This window comes from Pelodiscus sinensis, chromosome 17 (genome assembly GCF_052426305.1).
Source record: "Pelodiscus sinensis isolate ZL-2025 chromosome 17, ASM5242630v1, whole genome shotgun sequence".
Taxonomy (NCBI): domain Eukaryota; kingdom Metazoa; phylum Chordata; order Testudines; family Trionychidae; genus Pelodiscus; species Pelodiscus sinensis.
This window is the reverse complement of record NC_143068.1, coordinates 15,489,024-15,513,989: the sequence shown is the minus strand read 5'-3', so window position 1 is coordinate 15,513,989 and position 24,966 is coordinate 15,489,024. Positions and strand designations below refer to the sequence as shown.

The window sequence follows — 24,966 nt, the reverse complement described above, 5'->3', positions numbered from 1 at the left end:
ATACTATTTATGACATGAGGCAATTACCACACAGACATTTCATAAAACAGTCATAAGATTTATTGAGATAAATACAACAGAAAGTTACATAGATTCTAAATTCTGGCAAATCAGTGGCACTTCCAGAGTGTCTCCACTTATTTGGGCTCTAAACACTGTTACAGATAAAAATTGCCACTAGGGCAGTATCCTGTTAGTTGTCAAGTGTGTATAATGTATAGTGGATACAGTGAGTCTGAATTCTAAGCAACATGACGAGCATGCTTTGGATTACAAGTGCCTGAATTTTCTATAGCATCCAAGCAATATTGCACCACTAATGTTATTCTCATGTCCTTTGGCCAAGTGTGTTTTAGAGCAATATTCTTGCTGCTTTTGTGAAAGTGGACAGACTACCTCACTTGCTCCCTCTGGCTTCTAAAATACAGTTTTTGCATAATTTAAACAACCCAGAGAATTGCATATGAATACCCAGCTTTAATTTTCATTGTAACCATTTGACTAGTGTGAGTGGTAAAGTGCAGTCTCAAGTTATGCTGAAGTCATATTTCCATTATAAAATGAAAACAAAATACGCACCTTGGAAAAAGTGAGTTAGTTTAATAGAACTGCATGTTGTCTGAAGTTAAAAGGTTTATGTTGGTCTCATCTGGTGCATGCAGCTATTGAGTTTTAACACATTTTTAAAAGCTCTCCTAAAAAAAAAACCCCAAATCACATCATTTAAAATGGACATGAATTTCTGGAGTTATAAAGGTGCTAAAAAAGATTTCACACACATTTTTGGTTTGGACATTTAGTGATCTTAGTTGGTGCCTTGCAAGTGATTCTAAGAATACCATCATGAAAAACAATCTCACCTTTCCACAGACACAAAGAAATTTATGTTTTCCAGTAAGTTATTGCAAGATAAGGTCATTTTAAAGATGATTATGGAAGCAGAAAGCTGGGTTGTATTAATGTTCAAAGTAACCAGTTTATATACAGTACATGTAAAATATCTATCTACACTTTAAAAAGTTATGATCAGTGCTGAGAAATTTAGCAACCTGTTAACAATCAATAAAAATAAAACCTGGTTGGAACAATCTTAGAAAATTTGAACAGTTTAAAAAATACTAATATAATGTTAGCATTAGAAAAAGATATTAAAACTACAAAAAAAACTAACTTGCATTTTTTTGCTGAGAAATTGCAGTCATAAAAATTGGTTTGCATTGAAGAGGCATTTGTTTTAAATTATATAAAAAAATTAAGGGTGAAACTTGTGGAATTTACAGAGCTTAAACTGTTTTCTGAAATAGCAATAATAGATTTCTGCCTATAGTTTCTAAAAGTATCTTATGGTCTTGCAAGCAAACAATTTATTACAAATACTATACATTATAATGCAAAACTAGTTTGGTAAATATTTATACAAAATTAAATGCTCAAAAGCAAACAAACAAACCCCCACATAGGAATCAGGCTTGGAAAGCTACTTGCTGTGAGGCTGACAATCCAGTTTTAAAACAACTTCCAGACACTATAACTAATTCATATCATAACAATGAAATAAAGTGGATAGAACTATTCTGACACTGGTCTGTTTACACATTAGGCAAATGTTGAATGCAGTAATTTACTTGCCATTAAAATGAGATCCATTTCCCCATAATACAATAATTAAACACTTGCTTTCGGCCAAAGAATGTGTTTCTGATTCAAAGCCCACTGACTTCACTGGGTTTTGGATCAGGTCCTGTATTAGTTCTAGTCTTTGTACACAAGGGAAGGCACAGCTGAAATAAGAAGGGTCCAACAAAGAGAATCAGTTTTGTAGATTGTGACAATTTTTCCAGAGCTACCAGGTTTAGTGCAGAGGACTTCATCCTACTTTTTTTAGGATGAAAAGTTCCTGTTTAGATATGAGAAGAAACCAATATACCCTCAAATTAATGTAATCTTGGTTTTCCCCATTTCATTTTTTATTTACATCCAAAGAATGATAAAAAGAAATACCATACTACAAACAGAATTTATAGAATAAAATAAGTCAACTTTTGTACTTTGGAAATCTGCATTATATGGAAATGTACACAGACCATAAAAGAAGAACCTCTCTCTCTCTCTTATTACAGTTCAGAACGCCAGAGTCTAGGGATCTAAATGCCAAACCAGAGAGAGTGTTTTTCATACCATAGTTTGTGGAGGGGTGGGGAGGGAGGGAGGGATGTTATCTTCTTATTGGAGAGATTTCACATAATTTGTGAACTTTGAGTTCCTTTAATGAAATGTCCTTTAATTAGCTATTTCCAGTTTGCGGAGTTAACAGTCCATGTATATTACCCCTCAGTGCTAGCAGTGAAAAAAGGAGACCAAGTATTAACAGCAGGAAATGAGGGGAAAAGTTAATCATAATACAGTTTACAAAAGGCAAAGCAATAAAAAGTGACCAATATACAGAGAAAGTCAACCCTTCTGATTTTAAAAGCATCACATGTATATTAAAAGTAGAAGCAAGCCATGCTTTAGTTCCAACAAGCCACCTGTGTTATATTAAGTAAAATGGCTTCTATGATTTTCACTGATGTGGGATTATATTTTTTTAATTATTTTACTAAGTTTCAGGAGCTATTCACATATATACATTTTTCAGGTAAATAATAAAATGCAATACTATAAACAAAATTATAAAAACCATAATAAAGTGAGAGAAGCATCTATACTTATGCTTATTAACTTTAGGTTTTAAAAACTTACAAGCTTAGAGGATTTCTAGCAAACCACTTTATTACTGGAATTTTTTAAAATACAGTATTTAAAAATCTATTATTGATGCTGTTGAAATGTTGCAGGTGTGCTACTCTGTAAAAGAATGTATACAATACTGGACCTTTTGTAGAGATGAGTTACAATCCATGTTTACAAAGAAAAGAATAAAAGTATGAAGGTAGTGATCCCATCTGATGCATGGCTGTAGATATAAAAGTGGTCACTGAATGAAGATAATGGAATTTCCAACAAGCCCTTTTGTAGCAGGCCAAGGAAGCAATAAATTGCTTAGTTCTATGTTCCTCCAAGAATTTGAAGTGTATCACCATTTTGATGTTCGAGGTTTGTACTAGATGAACAGTTTAGTTTTCTTTTTCAAGGGAAGTTGTGTCCATATTGGTCAGTTTTGGTTTTACAGTGGCAAAAAAAGACACATCTTGGTCTCTGTCAGACTGTAAAGCTAGAACAGTCTCTTCCACAGCTTCTAGATGAGGGCTGCCAACACTTTTAAAATAATCTAGAAGGAGTAGAAGAAAAAACAGGTTTAATCAAAGCTGTAAAGTGCTGTATACTTCCAGCATATCACAAAATTCTTTTTGACTTTTGCTCAGAAGAGAGAGAATGAAGCTTTGTTTTTTTTCTTCTTTTAATTTAAAGTTACAGATCACACAACAACATGCATAGTGGGCTTAGTGTTAGCTTCTTTCTTCATCCACATAAGTGTGTCTAACTTGGAGGCTAGCCTCTCTAGGGAAGTTAAAGCAAGCTCAGGGAGTTGAGAAAGACGGCTGTGTTTTTCTTTCTTAATTTCTTTCACTTATGACTTGGCAAAGGGAGAGATCTGTGTTGAATACTCAATATTTCTGTAAGAATTTTTTTCTTTTGCTGGCCCCCAAGTGGAAATGTACCAGCAATAAAGAAAAATTGGCAGGCTGCCATGTTCATTTTTCTAAAGAGTACTATCAAAATACTCCCATTGTCATACATGATTCTGGTGGGGAGTGGGGAAAGGCAGATTCCTGTGCATCTCCCTTTATAAAAAATTACATCAGAGACAGCTTGGATGTTTTGAGAAACACGAATATAGGAAGATGAATATGAGTGGCCATATTTGCAAGAAAGGCTGTTATACTATTCATTCTCTAAAATTGAGAAATAATTTATGAATACACCAAACGGAATTTGTGCAGAATTTTTTAAAAAATCCAATTACAAATACTTTCATTTATTTTGAACCTTTGTATATCTCATAAGCCTCTCTTCTATGGACCTACAATTTATATGTCTCTTCTTATCCTTAAATAACATCTTATATAACATGTTATGTGACTTCCTACTATAAATAACCATACAGCTTCCCTTCACCGAACAGAATATCACATCTGTGATATTATGTATGTCAAAATCATAAAAGGGTGACAAACCACAGAAGATTCACAGTGGCCTTTTAATGTTAGCAGAAAAAAAACTTCTAAAAAGAAAAATACGTCTACATTCTTTTTGCAAACTAACTGATATCAAGTACTGCACAGATTGAATTTAAATACAGGATGTCAAAGGATTTAAACAAAGGATTCCCATCTCTGTTGTACAGTAAATCTGAACATTCTTTTTATTGGTTAAGCAAGACAATTTGTGAAAAGCAGGGATATTACAGAAATGATAGAAATAATGAGAAACTAGTTCTTACATCAAAAGAACTGGTTTAGCATACCTTTCTCCAACAGCGTTTGCCTTAGAGCCTTGGCTAACAGAACCCTTACATTTGGCACAGGATCAGAAGCCAGACTTAAAAGACTAGGAAGTAAGTGTTCAACAAAATGGTCAACAGGCATACACTCTTCTTCTACTATAGCCTGTGGCGGTGAAAGCAAAACATAAGACACACTGATTATTCACCTTGCTTTATCTTTAACAAAAACAATTATCTCCTGTTCCTTTCTAGCTTTCCTCAAGTTTAACTTGTATTTTTAAAATGTTAGTTATCTGGCTGCATATTTCAGATATATTCCTGACTACTGAATGTATATTGTTCCACACAAGCAGCCTAAATTTACATTTATAACAAAGGGGAAGTTACTTGTATATATTTTTTTCTTTTAATGGCCCGTCCTTCCCTGCAAATTTCTGGAGGGACACCACAGTCAAAGTATCCAATTGACTGAATCAAGGATAAATATCATTGGATCCTTCTGCCCTACCTATATATGAATTTAGGATGTCAAGATTCATTAGAAGTTGGCTCCATCAAGTCAGTGGACTTAATATTCATCCTGGGAATCATTAACAGCTTGATTTTACTGCTCCGCTTCCAATTGCCTTGCAGCTACTAGTGTGAATCATTTCCCTGGCTAAAAGAAAATGCATGGCCTTTTCAGGGCCTACTACTGAGCACCAAACTGAAGAGTTGGGCAGTCAGTGACCACTTCCCCATCTCCCCCTCCTCTCAGTAACAAACCAGTTTAGTCACTTTAGAGACATACCTGTTCTAAAGCTCTGTGCATCTGACAACCCCCAGAAATTTAAAGAGCACATGTGACCTATATAGTCCCTGCCACCGCAAGACAATATGCTCCTGCCAGGCTCTAGCTGGGTTATACAAAACAGAGTTCATTTTCAATCTCAACTATATTTGGTTTTCTTGCCAAGAGTGCTGATAGAGGGTGCTATTTCTGAGGTTTCCTTTTATCATTTAGACACATTAATTCATACAAACATTGAACCACTCTGAACGAATAATAACATTCAGTCATTACTGATTTGGAATAGTTTTTAAATACTCTGGAGGTGAATGGCTCTATATTCCTTTAACAATTCCAATGGCCATTTCTGGTAGCATTATGAATCCTCTCAAAATATTTGTTGATACATCCATACACGTAAAAAGAGAATCTAACCTGACAGATGAAAGCAAAAGCTTGTCTTCCAATCCACCTAGAACAATGACGGAACTTTGCTACAAGTTCATTAATGAAATTTAATCCCAACGCATTTGCATTATTTGCATAAAACTTCTGTAGTATTGCTACAACCTGTAAAAAAAAAAAAAAATAGGGGCGACTTAGACTGAATTTAAGTGGCATCATTTTAAGAATACTATTTAGGAACACCAAAATCTATGCAGAACTATTGGCATCATTGAACTATAGCAGTGTTTATTTTGACAAAAGCTTTACTTAGATAGCACAGCTCTGAAAAACAAAGTTCAAGGGGAGAGGAGACCATTTTTAAGCTGCTTTCTGACCCAACTATCTACTCTGCTATGATCTCAAACATTGGTTTTAAAAGAATTGCTACAACAGCTCTTTGGGGTGTTCGCAGTGACATTATTACTGATAAATAATAAACAAACTTTCTGTGGCAGAGCAAAGTATCCTGAGATGTCTGTGATGCCAGCATGTAGACAGGTTGTCTACTCACTAAATACTATTAAACAAAACTATATTACAGCATAAAACCAAGTTGCAGGAAAGAGCAGTGAAAAATAAAATCATTTAACTAATTTTTCATGTACTAGCCTGTTCTTTTCCACGGTAGGTATATGTATTTAACAGGAAAAAACAAACACTACAGTATCCTTAATCTCTTTTATGCATATATATTCTTATCAGTAGGTTTGAACAAAAAAGTCCATAAAAACCGGGTGCATTCATTATGATTCTCCCTTTACTTTGAAATAGAGTTCTAACATAACAGATTATGGGCAAGAATTTTTCAAATCATGTTGCTCAGAAACCTCTGATTTTGCATTTGTAAAATTCATCTGAAAAAGTTTGCACAAAATCCTGACCTCATTGAAGTCAATTGGAGGTTTGTTACTAACTTCAGATGAGGCCAGGATTTCACCTTCTATCTCTGCAAGAGTGATCATACAATTGTATTGTGCCCAGAAAAAACTAAGTTTACATGGAAGATGTTGAAACTAAAGCTGCGCAATTTTTTGGAATATTTTTAAATTAAAAAACTACATTTTTCCATAGTAAAATGTATGAACTTTAAAATATATTTCAATACAAATTTTTCAAAAACCAAATCTTTTTAATCTTTTCCACTTCTTTTTTCCTCCCTGCAGTCATTTTTTGACAACTGAAATTAAAAAAAACAAAAATCCCCTTTGGAAAACAGAAATTACTTCAAAATAGTTCATGAAAAATTGTCTTTTCATTTTTTGACCGGGACTAGTTAAAACATATTTGTGTACATAGTATCTGTTGTTACAGTATAATTTCAATAAAGCATGTTGCTATTAAAATACATTTTAATAAACCTTTTTAAAAAAAGAAAAAGTAAAGTCCTGTACCAGTTTGAAGGAGATCCACCTGACTTCCGATACTTTATCTGAGCAGAGAGTTAATGCAATGTGCCTTAAGTAGTCATATACATCATTGGGGTTGTAGAGTTCTAATATTAGAATCAGCTGTCTGAAACAGAAGGGATCATTGAGTCAAAACATTCCTTTTTCTTTATGGCCTTCCTGCTGAAGATGGAGGAAAAACACTTTGTCTTCATAAACAAAACTGTTAAAAATCTGGGAGAACAATAATTTCTTATTATGCAAAGCTTTGAGATATTGTTCTTCTGTTAAATCTCCTAGTAAGTCTAAAATTTATACACGAAGTGGACATTTCAGAAGTACTACATTTCAATAAAGTTAAATACATAAAAATGTAGTTTCAGTGATAAGGCTTCACATAAATTGCAGGTGCATAAGGAAATTATCAGAAACTGTAAAGTAAGTTATTTAGGGATTCTCAATTTCTTAATCTTTCTTTCCTTTCACTTCTTCTTCACTAATACTTTAAAATGATTTATTCTTAGATGAAAATGTTAAGGAATTTTGAAATTTTTATGCTATGATGGGAAATTTCTTCCTACTTGCAGAACATAACCACACGCACTCTTAGGAAGATGAAAAATACTTGAATTACTGCAGTGAAAATGCAAAGATCGCCTACTAAGTTACAAATAACATATCATAGCCATAAGAACATTAAGCAACTGATGATGCTTTGCCAATCAAGCAAAAAAAAAAAAAATTCTGAAGTTACAAAGTTCTCCCACTAGATGTCAGGGAACATACACAACATTCAAAGCTGGTTCCCTTATTGGGTAACATTATACCAGCAGGATGATATGGGATTAAAACCTCAACAGCCCAAAAAGAGCATATTAAATTAAGATTCCTTTGAAGGAAAATATTTGAATTATATGGATTAAAATGCTTAAGGAAAAAAGTAACTAGAAACAATCAATCAATAAATCAATCAAGGAATGTATCTATCTGTAGGCTAGCCATTTAGAACCTAAAATCATGTTGAAATAAAGCACCATTAATAGAAACTAGGGATGTAAAATCCCGTTTAATTAGTTAACCGGTTAAACTTTAGATTTAACTGGTTAACCAATTAAGTGGAATTGGAGTGGGACCTGCTCTAGCCCCAATCCGTAGGGCTGCTGCCAGCCCCCATGGCCCAGACGCTGACTCCCCCAGCCCTGGTGGCCCTATGAGGGATGGCTACTGCTACCAGCTCCATGCAGGGCTGTTGGCTCCTGCGCCTGGCTAACTGTTCACATCCCTAATAGACACATTTCCAGACCCTACTACTCCAACCTCATGTCGCTCCCTATGTAAGAAAACACCTAAATGAGTCAACTAATTGTACAATGGAAAAAACTGTGGTAGTAAATAAGCATTTACTGAAAGGTAAGTTTATAACTAACTGAATGAGCAGTAATATCTGCCAGAGTATCAGAGATTTTAAGACTACATGGGACCTTTTGACAATGTAGTCTATCCTCCTGAATACAAAAGGCCATTAAGTTTATTTAAGTCACTTCTGCATCAAGCCCATTAACCTGCATTTGACTCCACTTACTCTGTTTGTACATGTCTATTGTAAAAAGGAACCATTCTTGGCTGGCTCTCCCAAAATAAACATGATTTATATATACTGTCTTCCAGAAGTGCATCCAGCCTTGACTCAAAGCATCAAGAGAGGGAAAATCCATCTCTTGCCTTGGTAGTTTGCAATGGTTTATCACCCTCATGGATAAAAATGTATTTCTTATTTGAATTTGTTTAGCTTCACTATCCAGGCATATATATGAAGATATAGCTATCTTGGGGTATGTCTACACTACCCCGCTAGTTCGAACTAGCGGGGTAATGTATGCATACCGCACTTGCTAATGAAGCCCGGGATTTGAATTTCCCGGGCTTCATTAGCATAAGCGGGGAGCCGCCATTTTTAAATCCCCGCTGCTTCGAACCCCGTGTAGCGCGGCTACACGGGGCTCGAACTAGGTAGTTCGGACTAGGGTCCTATTCCGAACTACCGTTACTCCTCGTGAAACGAGGTGTACCGGTAGTTCGGAATAGGCACCCTAGTCCGAACTACCTAGTTCGAGCCCCGTGTAGCCGCGCTACACGGGGTTCGAAGCAGCGGGGATTTAAAAATGGCGGCTCCCCGCTTATGCTAATGAAGCCCGGGAAATTCAAATCCCGGGCTTCATTAGCAAGTGCGGTATGCATACATTACCCTCCTAGTTCGAACTAGGAGGGTAGTGTAGACATACCCTTGTAGAACTAGAAGGAACCTTGAGAGATCTTTAAGTCTAGTCCCCTACTCTTGTGACAGGACCAAGTACCATTGCTGACAGATTTGCCCCAGATCCCTAAATGGCCCCCTCAAGGATTGAACTCACAACCGTGGGTTTAGCAGGCCAATGTGCAAACCACTGAGCTATCCCTCCCCTCATTTTTGCTATGCCTTTCACCATTAGATAAAATGGTCCTTTATAACCTGGTATTTTCTCCTGGCAAAGAAACTTTCATTCTCAATCTTTTTGATAATTTAAACAGACAGACTTAGAGTTTAGTCATTGTAACATATTTCTGCCCTTGAATCACTTTTGTGGCTCTTTTGTACATTCATTCTAATTTTAGCATCCTCTTTAAAGTGTGGACTCTAGAATGTATGCAGTACTCCAAGGATGTGTCTACACAGTACTCTAAACTCAAAATAACATATGCAATTTGCACTAAGCAAATCGCGTATCTTATTTCGAATCTATTTCAAAATAGCTTATTGTGAAACTCTGTGCCTCTACACAGTGCCAAATTTTGAAATAACGTGCTATTTCAAGACAGCCTTTAACCCTCATGGAACAAGAGCTACCAGGATGTTGAAATAGCACGTCTATTATTTCAAAAAATATTTTGAAATAATGGGCAACTTGTGTAGATGTGGGATAACTATTTCGGGATACCTTCCGTATCCCGAAATAGCCATGCAGCGTACACATATCCTAAAACTAATGCTGTATACAGATGTAACATTACGTCCCTATTCATAACTATGTGGAAGTAACCCTAATATGTGTCAACAATGAGAAATGCATTCAGACCATAATTCAGTAAGATGTTGGTGGTACTGATCCTAACTCACAGAGTTGATATCTCAAAATCCACCACTGTAACTGGCACCATTGGCTGGATGCCTCAGGAGAAGCAAATGATAATGAATACTGATCTACTCTCTCACCTAACATGTTCCCTAGAGATTGGGCAATATCTTGCAACCTAAATTCTTATTTCTATACAAGATCTTCTGGCCTTAATGTAACTGAATTTTCAACCTAAAAATATTTTCCTTTATGTTCATATGCCTTTAAATGGAAAGCTACTGCCTTTTCCTCACATTTAGAGTGTGGTACAATTCTGAACACTACCACGAAAGATAACAGAACCACACTTAACAAGTTTTGCTTACTCTGCCAGCTCGTAACGAAACCTCCAATTCCTGCTGTTATCAGTCACGACAAATTCTTGAAGCTGGAAAAGGTATTCGCGCCTTTTGTCTGCATGAAGCAACTACAGGAAATGTTGTTCGACAAACAACTGATTAGTAAACACAGATTAATCCAGCAGTTCAAAATATCAGTTTGAAGACCTATAAAAACTCTTCACTACTTTCAGGGTTATTTTTCTATTCTTACATATCAGTTTATTTGCAGATTTCTGCTAGAAATAACTCTTTCAATCAGATTGCAATTCATAGGCAATATGCTTTTCCTCCAGAAAACTAAACCCCAGATTCTGATAATTATGCACACCCTAGTAGTATCACTGAATATGCAAAGGGCTATTTGGACACCTGCCCGTGCAGTTACTCACAGAATGCATGAACAAATTAGGTCTGCCTAACTGTAGCCGGACAGCCTCCCCCCCCCCAGTCTCATCCATCTTATTTGCCTCTCTGAGGTTCCCGAAGCATACAGGGCAAAGAAGGAGCAATAAAATCAGCATAGTCTATGTTGGCTCATCTGATCCTGAGAAGCTGAAAACATAGATATGAGGAGAGAGCGATTAAGGCAATAAGCTGGCCTCGAAGCTGCGAGAAGTGCCCGGCTGGCACCCATGTTGATACGAACACATAGCCATCCCTGGGAGAGGAATCCCCCACTGAGAAAAGAATCTCCAGTACTTCCAATTTAATCCTCTCAACTCTCTCTTACAAGTGTAAATTAAGTTCACAACTCCCTTGTAAGAACTGGTCTCACAAAAGGCAGACCAGCACTATTTGGCATCACAGATAAGAAAGAGAAATACGTGACCCCATGGGTATAAAGATGGGTACAGCAGCACACTCACTTTTGAGTGTCAGTCTACCCTGCTGGTCGGGTTAGGTGTTTGACCTCCCGAGGTTCAATGGGGGTATTTTCGTCTTTCCTAGGAATTGAGGGACCGACCCTGACCTGACACGCTGGAGTCGAGAGGCACAGAAGGGGGTAAAAATTGTACCTGGATGTGGTCTTCTGTCTTAAGTGTACACAGACTGAGAGCTCTTTAAAGGTTAAGCTGTTACTTGGTACTATTATTTCTGTTTTTCCTATCTTTATCTTCTTTGTAACCATTTTTAAGATTTATATTTTGCTAGCAGTTAAGAAATAGAGCAATAGCCATTGCAACCGTATGATTTATAAGCTTCCTCAATAAACCTGTAACTGTTTAATCTTTAACCTGACTCCTTCAGTTGCTGTAACAGAACCAGGCACAATTTAAAAGAACTTCAGCCGGCCTTAAGGGACAGATATAGGGAGAGCTTGGGCATTTGGATTTGTGTCACTCCCAGGTGGCAGATCCGTTGGGGCACTTCTCAGCCTCCCCCAGGCTGCCCGCTGCGAAGGAATCACAGATTCTAGCAGCTAAAATCTGAAGTGTAATAAGCTCTCCCTGCAAACTTATTGGGGCGCTCGTCAACCTCCTCCAGGTTGCCCGCTGCAAGGGACCCCAGTCTCAGCAGTTGAAGTCTCGGGTGTATAGCACACACACACACACACACACACACACACACACCACTCACTGCCCTGACCGTCGGCTGACACCTAACATTCACACAAATCATTAAATGGTTCATTTTAAGCACACTTTTTTCTCTCAGAAAAGGTCAGTAGAGCATACATTCAGGCCTGCCCTTGCTTGAGTGTACAACATTTTACTATTCCAAGGACATTGGTGGAAGGCATTTTAAACAAGACTGCGCAAAAATCTTTTAAAAAAATACCAACACGGGGGCCAATCTTGCAAAGGCCCCTGAGGATGTACTTGATGAGCTGATCCGATTTTTATTTCTCAATTAATCGTAGGCCTACTTGATAGCCATTTAGATTGTTCTGAACAGTTTACAAAAGCAAGCAAATAAAGTTAGTTTGCATTTCAGAAGGGAAAGTGAAGGATCTTTAATTTAAAAATATAACTTCTCTGCAAAAAATCCAAAACTCATACAACAACTAAATTATACATTTAAATCCAGAAAAAAGTTTTGCAGGTAATTGATGCATGAAAAATGTAGGTATTCATATGTCTAAGAAAACTAAAACAGCGATTTTAACAACTACATAATCTCTTACCTTAAGAAAGTCGTAGAGATGTTTAAGGACTCCAATGCGCACTTCATCCAGATCTTTTAAGAATCCATTGAATATTGGCACCAGATCAGCTGCTGTTAGTTGATCCCCCAGAATAACAGCCAGCTCATGTATGGAGAAAGCTAGTGTTCGACGGACCTTCCACTGTCAAGAGTTAAGAAAAAACAAACAAGCAATCTAGATTAAACACTTGAGAGACTCTTGAGTAACTCTTAAATAGAAGTTCACTTATGAAAGGTAGAGGCAGAAAAAGCAGAATTAATTTCCCAAAAGCCCGGTGCTGCTTAGTAAAGTTTTCTTTCTTAAATTAAAAAAGTGCATCTGGCACAACATTCCAGAATCATTGAAATTTTACTCTAAGTCAATTTTGGATATCATTTCTTGTAAGCTACAGCACAATTTGCCTATATTTCTAATTTGTGTAATTTACTTAAAATTCTAAACACTTAGTTGAAAATGCAGTTTTACCTGGACATCTGCTGCCAAGGTCTCATACGTATCTTTCAAACAGTGCCAGTTCTGCCTGCCCAGAGTTAAGGCCACCCCAGGGAGACTATATGCGCAGTGTTTTGCTATTTCAGTGTCAACAGTCTGAGCTCGAGCTGGGTCAGTCATTGACAAGTACTGGTCTAATAAAGGCTGAGGTATGATATCCTGCAAACAATAATAGTAAATTATTAACAGTTCTAAATGCAAAATAAGAGAGAGAGAGGGGAAGAGATCTTCAGTATGGAAAGACATCTGCTCTAGCATTCTCTCTTGCTTCCAACCAGATGGCAGGGGCACCAGTTAGGACACAAATTACTGAACACTCCACACCCTAAGTCAAGCTAGCACAACAAACTTTAGCAACAGTCACTACCTTGGGTGGACTGTTATCCAGCTTGGACAGAGCAATAAATAACCATGTTACATTCTGTATCAAAATCTGGAAGGCAGCACAATCAGGAAGACTGATTTTTATTACTGAATAACAACATTTTGGGTGCTGCATCAAGTTATTTGATGCAACTAGATCTAAGAGCGAGATTTTCCATCGCATTTCATACAAATTTCTCTGGCAATTTAAAAATGAAAACTTTGTTGCTTGTAAGCCAACCTGTACACCCAGTCAATGCACATATTAAGCTACTGCCTGTGATTAAGCTGCAGCTGGGACACCAAAGAGAGATCCCTCTATTTGCAGCATCATATTTGTACTTTGTGAGCCGAAAAGGAAAAGCCTAGATTTCCATTCACATTTTTTATGGATATCAACAGGATTCTGCTCATTAATGCCTAGAACAATTTCTGAAAATTCTGAATTGACTGGATGAAGTGTTTATAAGATATCACATTACAAAGAAATGTCATCATAGAGTCGAGGGTAAGGTCTCATAAAATGTTTTAAATCACCTGTAATTTTGATTTATCATCTTCAGAGGGTGAATTATTACGTTGTTCTTTCTTTAAAAATTCAAAGGTCCCATTGTATTGTTCCTTTAATTCCTGTAGAAGGATGTAGTACTTATGATGAAAATAGTTTTATGTTCTTTCATTACACAACTACTGTTTAGTGTAGCTCAAAGCATTGAACTGAAGAGCAACATAATTCAGATACAGAGCAAGTCTTTGAGAGCACAGTCATGCTCACTGTACTCATATAAGAAGCCAAGTCAAGATGATTACACATGTGATTAATGCAAGCAGATTTTGGCCATATGAAAATCACCCACTTTAAAACAGATTCTATGAAATGTTTTAAATCAACAAAGGGTCAGTTTTCAGCTTCACGAACAGTAGCTCAGATAAAAAAAACAATTAACAGATACTACACACCTAGTTATTCACCCACTAAAGCAACCTCCTCCCCCAAAACAAAAACAAAACAAAACACCAAAGGGCTTTCTTTCTATATTTTATTACTGTTAAAATGTCTATGGGTCACTAGCCAGCCTATGTTGATTTTGTCAATGTTGAAATAATTCCTTTATCTTCACAATCACATTGTGTGAATTTAGAACCATGTTCAAATTAGCTAACTGATGAATATTTTTAATGCTTTTAAAAAGGTATAATCAATTAACAACTTTAATTGCAATGAACCCAATGTTCTTCAGATACCGAAAAATAGTTTATCATTTATTCTCCAAAAGTACTACTTGCTTAGCAAATTTAGCAGATATAGACAAAGCAACTCAATATTTGCTTCAGAAAAAATAATACACCAATAAAAGTTTTATTCATTTTGGAGTAGGGATGGTTAAATAGTGATTAACTGAAATGTTGTGCAACCACATAAAATATTATCAGTTACACAACTATTTGATAGTCCCTGGGGGTGGGGCCAGCAGCCAGAGTACTCCCAGCCCCACTCCCAGGGATTCCCCTACCACTGTATGTTGCTGCCTCTACAGAGACAGCAGCGCAAGGTGGCACCAGCTCCAATCCTGGGCCTGCCAGAGACAGAGGCTACTCTGTAACAGCCTCCCCTGCCTCCTCCTGGCGTGGGGCGGGGGGGAAGGGGAAGAGAGATGCATGCAGTCAATAAGATTATCCGATAAGCCTAAACTCGACTATACACTGACATTCCTATTTTGGAGTACACGCATGGAAACTTCAACACTCCTGTATTTCCCTCAAGATATTGCTTTTAGTTTCTTCACTGATCTGTGGGAAAATATTCTAGCGATCTCCAATTCAAGATCAATATATCAATTTGTGAAGCATGCCCTCTGGTGATTTCTTAATGAAAAGCTGATGGTAAAATACTTCCTTCTGCATTGAAAAGGAATTCAAGGCTAACATTAAATTGTAGTTACAAAACAAATAGTAGAACTGAATGTTATTTTAGAGGACAAATGGGTATTGGCATATCACTATGATGAGCTCCATTATAAAGACAAAATTATGAGCGCGGTGAAAAAGTTTGCCTATTTAGCCTCATTGTCAGGCCTTAAAAGCTTATTTGTCTGTCCACAGAAGATGAGTGTATACTTACTGTGCTTTTCAGCATACTAGTAGTGGATGAGTTGCTCACATCATCCTGGAAGGATGAAGATGACAATGTGCTCTTTTCCACAGTGGGATGGCTGGTTTCAAAAGCAGACAACTCATTCTGAAGTTTGCCACTACTTTCTTCGGTGTGCTTGGCCTCATAATCACTTATGGACTCAAACTGAGCAGCTCGGAGCGCAGCAGACAATACTTGAACCTGGGCTATATAAAGTGAAGAGATTTGGGGTACACTTAGAGCTTGTTTACACTTGGCAAAGTGCACCAAATGGATGTGATTTGTAAAGAGCACTAAGAGGTACAGTCTGACTGCCCTGTGTAGCTCCTGAAGGTGGACTCTGAAAGGTAACTAGTTCACATGAATGTAGTTCTGGGATGACATCCACATGAACCAGGTACTTTTAGAACATACCATCAGGTTCTACACAGGGCAGGTAGAGCACAACACATTAGAGTGCTCCACAGAACACATCCCTCTAGTACACTTCAACACTACAGTGTATACAGGTTTTTAGTTTCCTTTCTGTGTTTCATTTTAAAGAGTATTAAAACTATAATTACTTATAGTAAGAGATTTTAAAACAAAATGAAATGTGTAAGAAACACGAGAGGAAATATTTACCTTTGCAAAAAAAAAGTCTAGAATTCAGCAAAACCTTTCAGATAAACTTAGAAATAGTATTCATTTAGAAATAGTATTACCATTTCCAGAACATACAAGTATCTGTTTTCATTGTCTAGACAGACCTCTGATCACCTCCAATGGCAAGGAACGCAGGATCATGTCCTATTTCATCATCCTTAAAACAATTTAACATGGAGGAGACTAGGGTGTAGGGAAGCTTGAAAATGAGACCTTCATCCAGAAACTGAGGGCCAGCATCAAGGTAGGAGGCTGCCTGTGAAACTGTAGGTCCCCCTTGTAGCCAGACGTGAACCCCCATTTTAACATCCATCTTTGTCTGCTTGAAACCATGCAGGGCACATAAGAGCAGGAGGTTTAGATATGCTGGCTCAGTGACCGTGACCAACAGTAAGCAGAGATAAGAGGGTGGTCAAACTAAGGGCACTACATCGTGCCCTTGACTTAACCCATATTGATACGAACACACAACCGTCCGCGGGGGGAGGAATCTCCCGCCCAACAAGAACATCCGGCAGTCCTAATTTAGCTATCTTCCTCTCTTACAAGTGTAAATTAACTTGAAACTTGCTTGTAAGAACTGGCGCCACAAAACGGACCAGTAAAATTTGGCCTCTTAAGATAAAGAGAATACGGGCCCCCAGGGGTATAAAGATGGGTACAGCAGCACACTTGCTTTGTGTGTCAATCTACCACCTATCTGCTGGTCGGGTTTGGTGTTTGACCTCCTGAGGTTCCAGAGGGGACGCCCACCTCGTATTCGTCTTTCCGAGGAATTGAGGGACCGACCCTGGCCTGACACGCTGGAGTCGAGAGACACAGAAGGGGGTAAAAATTGTACCTGGATGTGGTCCTTTGTTTAAGTATATATATATATATATATATATATATATATATATATACACACACACACACACATAGTGTTAGAGCTGTTTAAAGATTAAGCTGTCATTTGGTACCATTATTTCTATTTTCTATCTTTACCTTTTTCCTGTAACCACTTTTTAAGATATATATATATATATATATATATATATATATATATATATATATATATATATATATATTTGCTAGCATTAAGAAATAGAGCAATAGCCATTGTAACCATATGATTTATAAGTTCCTTTAATAAACCTGTAACTGTTTAAGCTTTGACCTGACTCCTTCAGTTGCTGTAATAGAACCAAGCACAATTTAAAAGAACTTCAGCCGGTCATAAAGGGACAGACGTAGGGAGAGCTTGGGCGTTTGGTTCTGTGTCACTCCCAGGTGACAAGATCCGTTGGGGCACCTTTCCCAGGCTGCCCGCTGCAAAGGAACTTTGTGTTCTAGCAGCTAAAATCTAAGGTGTAATAAGCTCTTCCTACACACTGGGGCATCTGTTAGCCTGTTTGGCTACCCTCTGCGACGGGACCTCGGTCCTAGCAGTAAAGTCACAGACGTTAAACTCTCGGGACTCCTTTAAGCCTTCTGGGCTGCCCGCTGCGACGAGACTTCGTGTCTTAGCAGTCAAAGACTTAGGAGACATACCCACACACACTGCCCTGACCATTGGCTGACACCCCTGCAGTTAGGGGGTATGCTGAGAAACAGTTTAAAGGCCATAGTAACTTGTAATGGAAAAGGAATTTTATCTAATATACAAAAGTGTAAATGCCAGAAGTTGCATTTTGTGTTTACTTACTGTGTACCTTGTGTACTGTTTAGTCTACATTTCCTCTTTGAATTTTTTACCCCAAGCAGATCTCTGTTGCGTAACCTGTATGTAGTGTATATGCATCAAAGTGAGCAGCTAACAGGAGGGGAGAAGGGGGGACTGGTTTCACATCTTCAGATATGATGAACCAGAGGGAAAAACTCTGAGATTCTGGTAATTAAGAAGTTGGAGAGGACGGAATAGGGGAGACTTGGGACTAGAAGGTCTATTGGTGTCATCCTAAAAAAAGAGAAACTAAGCTGCTGGAAGCCAAGGTGAGAGCTTTTGCTTACGGGCAACCTATAATGGTCAGGAATAGGACTCATAGCAGCACAACATTTAGGCATCCAAAAGTTACAGGGCAGGCCCCTACTGATTTGTGTCATCCACAGAACATCACACACACAGATTAAACCCATTTCCGATCAAGTATAAGCAAGAGGAAGTATATAGTTAGCGTGTCTCAAATGGTCTTTCGGGAATGGATTAAAAGAACAAAAATTAGTGTTTTTGCCAGGATTCCTCCAATGTAGTTTTGAACCCAGCTCCATTTCTATGGAATGCAACATTCTGTGAAAATATGAACAAAAGAAGCTCCTAGAACTCAGATTTTCTAATAGCTTCCAAAATATTTACATTGGTCCAACCCGTAGTGACTAGATTTTAACAGTGAAATACCAGAGCATATACCAGGTCCAAAAGCAACAGTTATTTAAGGGCGGATGCGAAGAGTTGAGGGTAACAGAAAAGAGAAAAGATGATCAGATCAGGCTGAGGTACATAAGAGGTATTGGAAAGTTGGTCACAAAGGAAGAGAAATGAGCACACAAACCATTCTCTTTATTTTCTATTGTATATGTATCAGCCTTGTAACTTGCCACCCTGCTGCCAATTCCCATGCTCCAGTTTCACTTTCCTTCTTGTTCTATTCCTTGTCACTAATCTTTCTCCTCTCCTATCAGTTCTTGTATTTCTTATTTTGACTCCTATGCCCACCACTCACTTTTCAATCTTTTCAATCTTTCTGGTTTTCAATCTTTCTGGACTCCGTGCATAGGCACTAACTTCCCCTGTAACAGGGGTGCTGAATCCTCACTCTGTCCTTGGCCTCCACCTACCCTAACCCCCGTTCACCCCTTGTCACAAGTCTATGTCACCAACCTGCCTCTTCCAAGCACGGCTTATCCCCACTCTTCCCCCACTCCTCCAGAGCTTCCTGAAAACTGAATCAGCTGTTTGTAGTGCTCTGGAAGTGTTGGGAGGGCAAGGAAGGAGTTGTCCATTGGTTGCCCTCCAGGCTCAGGAGGCGGGAAGGAGGTAGCTTAGCTGCCGAGGGTGCTCAGCACCCACTCATTTTTCCTCTTCAGTGCTCCAGCCTCAGCTCCATTTAAAAAATGTTTATGGCCTGTTGCTACTAAGTAATCAGACTGGGGGTAGAAACCCTGGGGTGGTTTTGGTCAGATCCTGCCCCCCCGTGATGGTTGGGCCCTACCTAGCTCTCACCCCACTCTGGTTTGCCATGCCCTGCAGACTGGATCCAGTTGGTGAGGTTCGAGTTGTGCCCTGACTCATAGGATTGCAGTGCTACTCACTCACATTTGGCCTTGGACTTCTATCATCACAATGTCTGTGCCAAATCTGAGTGGTGCAGAGATGGCAGAAGTTGCCTGAAGCAGGAAGATGAGCCCAGACAACACTTGGGGACAGAAGACACAGGAACCGCCACCACGGAACTCTTTGAAACATTCTAGTCCAGCAGAGGGCAACAAAAATGATTAGGGGTCTGGAGCACATGGCTTACGTGGAGAGGCTGAGGGATCTGGGCTTGTTTAGTTTACAGAATAGAAGGGGGGGAGGGATTTGATAGCAGCCTTTTACTACCTGAAGGGAAGTTCCAAAGAGGATGGAGAGAGGCTGTTCTCAGTAGTGACAGATGGCAGAACAAGGAGCAATAGTCTCAAGCTGCAGCGGGGAAGGTCTAAGTTGGATATTAGGAAAAACTATTTCACTAGGAGGGTGGTAAAGTACTGGAATGGGTTACCTAAGGAGGTGGTAGACTCTCCATCCTTAGAGATTTTGAAGGCAAGGTTTGACAAAGCCCTGGCTGGGATGATTTATTTAAGGTTGCTCCTGCTTTGGGCAGAGGGTTGGACTCGATCTCCAGAGGTCTCTTCCAACCCTGTGATGCTATGATTCTAGCAACCCAATTTTAAGTCCCAACCCATGGGTTGAGAAACTCTGCTCTAGGCAAGATAGGGTTGCTGCAATAAGGGGCTTTGAAGGGTGTGGGGAGTCCTCCCTACATGAGGCATCAGAAACTATACCTCCACATATCACTACTATTTTAGGCTTTTACCTTGAACGTCTGGATCATTCATGTGATCCTGCAAGCTTTCCAGCACTTTTTTAATTTCACTACTGGCAACGCAGTTACTACACAGAGCCTTCGACACAGAGCAGCCTTCTTCATGCTTCTCAGTCTTGGACTGAAGCAGTTCCAAATCCTGGCTTATATCAGGGAGTGGAGGACGCCAGTACAGGAAATTGTTAAAGACATCCTCAGCAGACTGGAACCTCGAGTTCACTTTCTGGCAATCACTCACATGGCAGTCTTTAATGCCTTCTATCACACAAGCAGTGGTATTGTCACTCTGGGACAATCTAGTCAGATCCCCTTCAGGACTAGCACAACTGTTTAAATTTTCTTTCAGTAGGTCTGTTCTTGGGATTTCAACACAAATCAAGGGGTTGGCTTCTGCTGACGTCCCTTTAGTTGATGATTCCAATTTAATTTCTATTGGTTGTTCTGAACTGAGAACAGAGACGTGTCATTAGGAGAAGAAAAGGTAAAGACCCTAGAACAGCACTTTTCAGTTACAAGACTCTAAATAAGGCAGCAACAGTAATTATAATAGATGTAGCTATTCTACTTGAGGACAAATCCTGCTTTAGAACTACTTATTTCATCTCTAGTTTCAATACATTTCCCCCTTTCTGTCTCCCCTTCCCCTCCAAGAAATTACTGATGAAACATTAAAGTAGCAGCTAGATTTAATCATGTGGCAATACATCAGACCTATGCGTAATCCACATTTTATACCATTATTGAAATTACACCTACATTATCAAAGGTCTTTTTTTAAGTCACACATATTAAACATAAGATCATATAAACTAAAATGAAAGACTTAACTGAAAGACTGTGAGGAAAAAAAACATTTTGTCAATTTACTTCCCCTTTTTGCACCTCAACCCTAGCTTTACCTGGAGGCTACAATGTTCAGACTGGCAACTGTGATGTTTGCATTGTTGCCTGCTTGGCAGGAATTGAAAATCACATCTTGTGCTGATGGTCGGATACTGAGGGTTCCATCCTCCCGTATATAAAGGCCAGCACTAGAAGGGTTTGCAAAGGTAGAAATAAAAGGGCCTAGAGACTGAAAAGCAGCTTGACGAACCTGTAAGTAGTACAAAAATAAAGATGTAACCTATTTTGTAGCCATGCTGCCTTTTGGTAAATTGTTACTAATTAAATATGGCTCAAATTTGGCTCTTACTATATTAAGAATTAATGTACAAGATTTTATTTGCTATTATCTTAGTTTTTCAGAGTATGCTAGTAAGCCAGTCCTGGCTTCATTTAATACATTCTATTACTAGAACTTCTGAGGAAAAAGCCAGGCAGCAGAGTAAGGGGATATAAAAAGTAAATATAACTCGTCTAATGTATTTAATCTTTCACTGCATGATTCAAGTCACAACATAATTATTTCCTAGATAAGGCTGAAAGCTCCATGCATCTAGTATTATGACAATGAAAATGCTTCTTAACTTTTACACTGTATTTAATGTAAATCACCAATATGACATTAAAAATAAAATAAATAAATAAATAAATAAAAGCCTCCAAGTCTGACAGGACAAAATTTAGCAGGCCCAGAATGACACCCACTTTCTAAGCATGATGTTTTACATTTCTGAAGTGAACATGAAAACCAAAAAAGAGCAGAACAACACATCACCATGATCCTAACCTACCCAGCTAAATTTTACAGGGTATGCATGTGTGGGTGAAGGAAGCATACACATATTGCATCCATGCTGCTTTAAGTATCCTCCACTTGAGCGACCACGACTGAAAGTTAACATTTATGCTCCTATACAGGAGACCTACCTTTACTATCAAGCACTGGTTAGGCCACCTAAAAGTCTTTGTAATTGAAAAGGCAGCTTGCATGCATTAATTTCTTTTAGGTCAAAGGTTGCCTACTTACCCATCTGCAGGGGTCACTGATAAGGTTGATAAAGAGAGGAGACAACTTGCTTCTGCGAACTTCTGGGGAAGTGGTGTAAGACACAGCCATAAAGCATTCAGCACAAGCTTTTCGCATTCCCCAAACACTGTCAGAGCAGAGTTCAAAAAACTTTGGAATCTGCCAAAAATAAATGGAGCTATAGATAATCAAGATAATTCAAACTGCAATATAAAATACCACTTTCTGTTGGTTTATTTACAGTACTTGGAAAAAATAGTTGGTAACCGTTTACAGTTGATGAATAATGGGTGAGAAAGGATGTGAAAATAGTGGCTGAATAGAAAAATTATTCTAGTTATATTAATTATTGAAGAATTCAAATTTCCCTCCCCCATTCATCTCAGTTCTGTTTTACTATAATTTAAATTAAGAGGAAGAAAATAGGGAAAAATTAGTTACAGGCTTTCTTTCTGCAAGTATATCTCGGGGGTAAGGAGAGATTATAAAGCATGGGAAATGAATTCTTTCTAGTCTGGGGAAGTGATCAGAAGAATCAGATCACTTTAAAATACTCTTCTGCTTTCAACTGTGCTTAAAAAAAAAAAAAAAGTATGTTGGTGATGAAGAGTAAACCTTACTATTCAGTACCAGACCAGTTCGTCAATTGGGAACACTGCCTCAGGAAAAGTCAAGTCTAGTATTGGGTTTAGCTTCAGAACACTCCTCCCACCACCTAGCAAAGGGAAAATAGCTAGCTACTTGCATAAGAAAATAATGTTCTTTAATTAGATTTTTGCAAACACCTCTCTGTTTCTGTTAAAATGCAATTTTATACATATCTTTACAGCAACCACACTCAAATCAAAACTGATTTTTCCTGGCCTTTTTCCAAAAGCAACAGATAGAATATTACTGGAACAAACTGTCAGGACTCTCACATGCAAAAAGTAGAGCTAGCTCCTGCAATGGCACCTAAAAACTACTCATTGTTAACTAAAGAGAAGTGACTACTTTAAGTTTAACTTACGTTTTGTGTGCATATTTATACCCCAGGATAAGAAAGAAAAGAAACATTTACTAGGGGGCTGCACCCTGCTCACTACTCTCACCAGCCCCCCTCTTTCTGGCCTCGAATGAAGTCATTCTGTCACCTAGCAGGAACTTTTTCATATATATATATATAAAGAGAAGAGAGAAAATTCATAATATACAGGTTGAAACTTTTTTAACCGGGATTCCCTGGACTGGCAACATCCATGCTCTGGCATGGATGTTGCAGGACCAGAGAGTTCTGGTGGAGGGACCCCCTGTGGGGCTGGCAAGACAGTGGGGCTGCCCTGCGCGTGGCAGAGGGGCTACCCAGTGCAGCTGGGAGACCCGGGGTGGGGCTGCCCAGTGGGGCTGGGAGCCCTGGCGTGCAATAAGTGGGACTGTTCACAGAGCCCCGGGGCGTCGCACACAGCAGCTCAGGAAGCCCCGGGTGCACGGGGCTGCCCAGGCAGCCTCAGCAAATGTGTCTACCTGAAGCCCCACCACACCATGCGCACAGCTGCCTGGAGACATAGCCCAGCGTTGGCAGAGATGGCTGCCCAGAGGGTTGGCAGAGTAATAGGGTCAGCAGGAGGTGGGGAGCCAGCTGGGAGGCCAATGGTTGGGCAGGGGGCAGTGGCAGGGGTCCAAAATTGACCTCCCCTGGTCCAGCAAAATCCCTCATCCAGGACCAACCAGATCCTGAGGGTGTCCGTCCAGAGAGGTCCAATATGTACTATAATGTAAAACCACAAAAACTGCCAGGTCACTCATTTACAGGTATAAAACGTGAAACGTTTAACTTGATTTTTTTTTACCATTCTGAGATTTCAAGTTGACTGTGTCCAGATAATTTAATAAATTCACTGAAAAGAACCTACTCTCACAACATACGCATAGTCTTAAAAACAATCAAAAAGTCTCTTTTAAAAAAAACAAACTTTTGCCACAGTGGAGACTAAATCAGTGGATCAGGTTTAAATTCAAGGAAGAGTTATCCAAATATTTGCACTTTTGTCTCAAAGAAAATGAAATGGCATTATCTGTAATTTCCTTGTTAAAATATTTCAGTTGTAAAATAAATAAAAGCTCAAGCAAAATACACAAAAAGATTTGTATCTCTAAGTTTTACATACCAAAAATTTCTCTGTGGCTTCTTGTCCAACTGCATTACAAATATCACCAAAGCTAGCTGCACAAACCTAAAAAAAGCCATAACAATGTTATGAATGAACTCCTGATCCCACTGAAATGAGTATGAGCTTTGCTACTGATTGGTGTCAAGAATTTTACCCCTTATTGTTCATTCATGAGCATTAAGCACTGGATTTAGCAGTTTGCTTGTCCTTTACTATACAAATCCTACTGAAAAATTTAAATCCCGTAAATACTAAGGCCTCAGTCCTGAACCAGAGATTCATTAGGGCAGACCCCTGTGGTACACAAAAAACACCATAGAAATAAATGCCACTGTACGCTGGGCCTCTACATCAGTCAGGAGTCTCACAAACTTCAATGGACTCTGAATGGACAGCAGAGATTCACCATCTGAATCTTTTAAAGATGTGAGCAGAGGCTGCCAAAAATGGAGCAGAAGAAAAATGTGTGCAAGTCAGTACTTAAGTGTATTATCAAAACTATCTTCACAATAACCCAGACTGGCT

The 24,966-nt window shown here is 38.6% G+C and overlaps 1 protein-coding gene across 3 annotated transcripts in view; it reads right to left on the bottom strand.

Moving 5' to 3' along the window:
• Window positions 1-37: 37 nt before the first annotated feature.
• LOC102461321 (serine/threonine-protein phosphatase 4 regulatory subunit 1) overlaps window positions 38-24,966 on the bottom strand; it is a 46,110-nt gene continuing 21,181 nt past the window's right edge. For all 3 annotated transcript variants that reach the window (XM_075901137.2, XM_006125334.5, XM_006125335.5), the window contains 13 exons: window positions 24,439-24,504; window positions 22,292-22,450; window positions 21,282-21,475; window positions 20,374-20,828; window positions 15,665-15,882; window positions 14,080-14,172; window positions 13,153-13,338; window positions 12,667-12,828; window positions 10,527-10,627; window positions 7,055-7,175; window positions 5,652-5,786; window positions 4,469-4,610; window positions 38-3,271 (listed from right to left, as the gene is read on the bottom strand). In XM_075901137.2, the coding sequence (XP_075757252.2) occupies window positions 3,117-3,271; window positions 4,469-4,610; window positions 5,652-5,786; window positions 7,055-7,175; window positions 10,527-10,627; window positions 12,667-12,828; window positions 13,153-13,338; window positions 14,080-14,172; window positions 15,665-15,882; window positions 20,374-20,828; window positions 21,282-21,475; window positions 22,292-22,450; window positions 24,439-24,504 (2,187 nt within the window). In that variant the 3' untranslated portion in view covers window positions 38-3,116. The remainder of the gene's footprint in view (window positions 3,272-4,468; window positions 4,611-5,651; window positions 5,787-7,054; window positions 7,176-10,526; window positions 10,628-12,666; window positions 12,829-13,152; window positions 13,339-14,079; window positions 14,173-15,664; window positions 15,883-20,373; window positions 20,829-21,281; window positions 21,476-22,291; window positions 22,451-24,438; window positions 24,505-24,966) is intronic.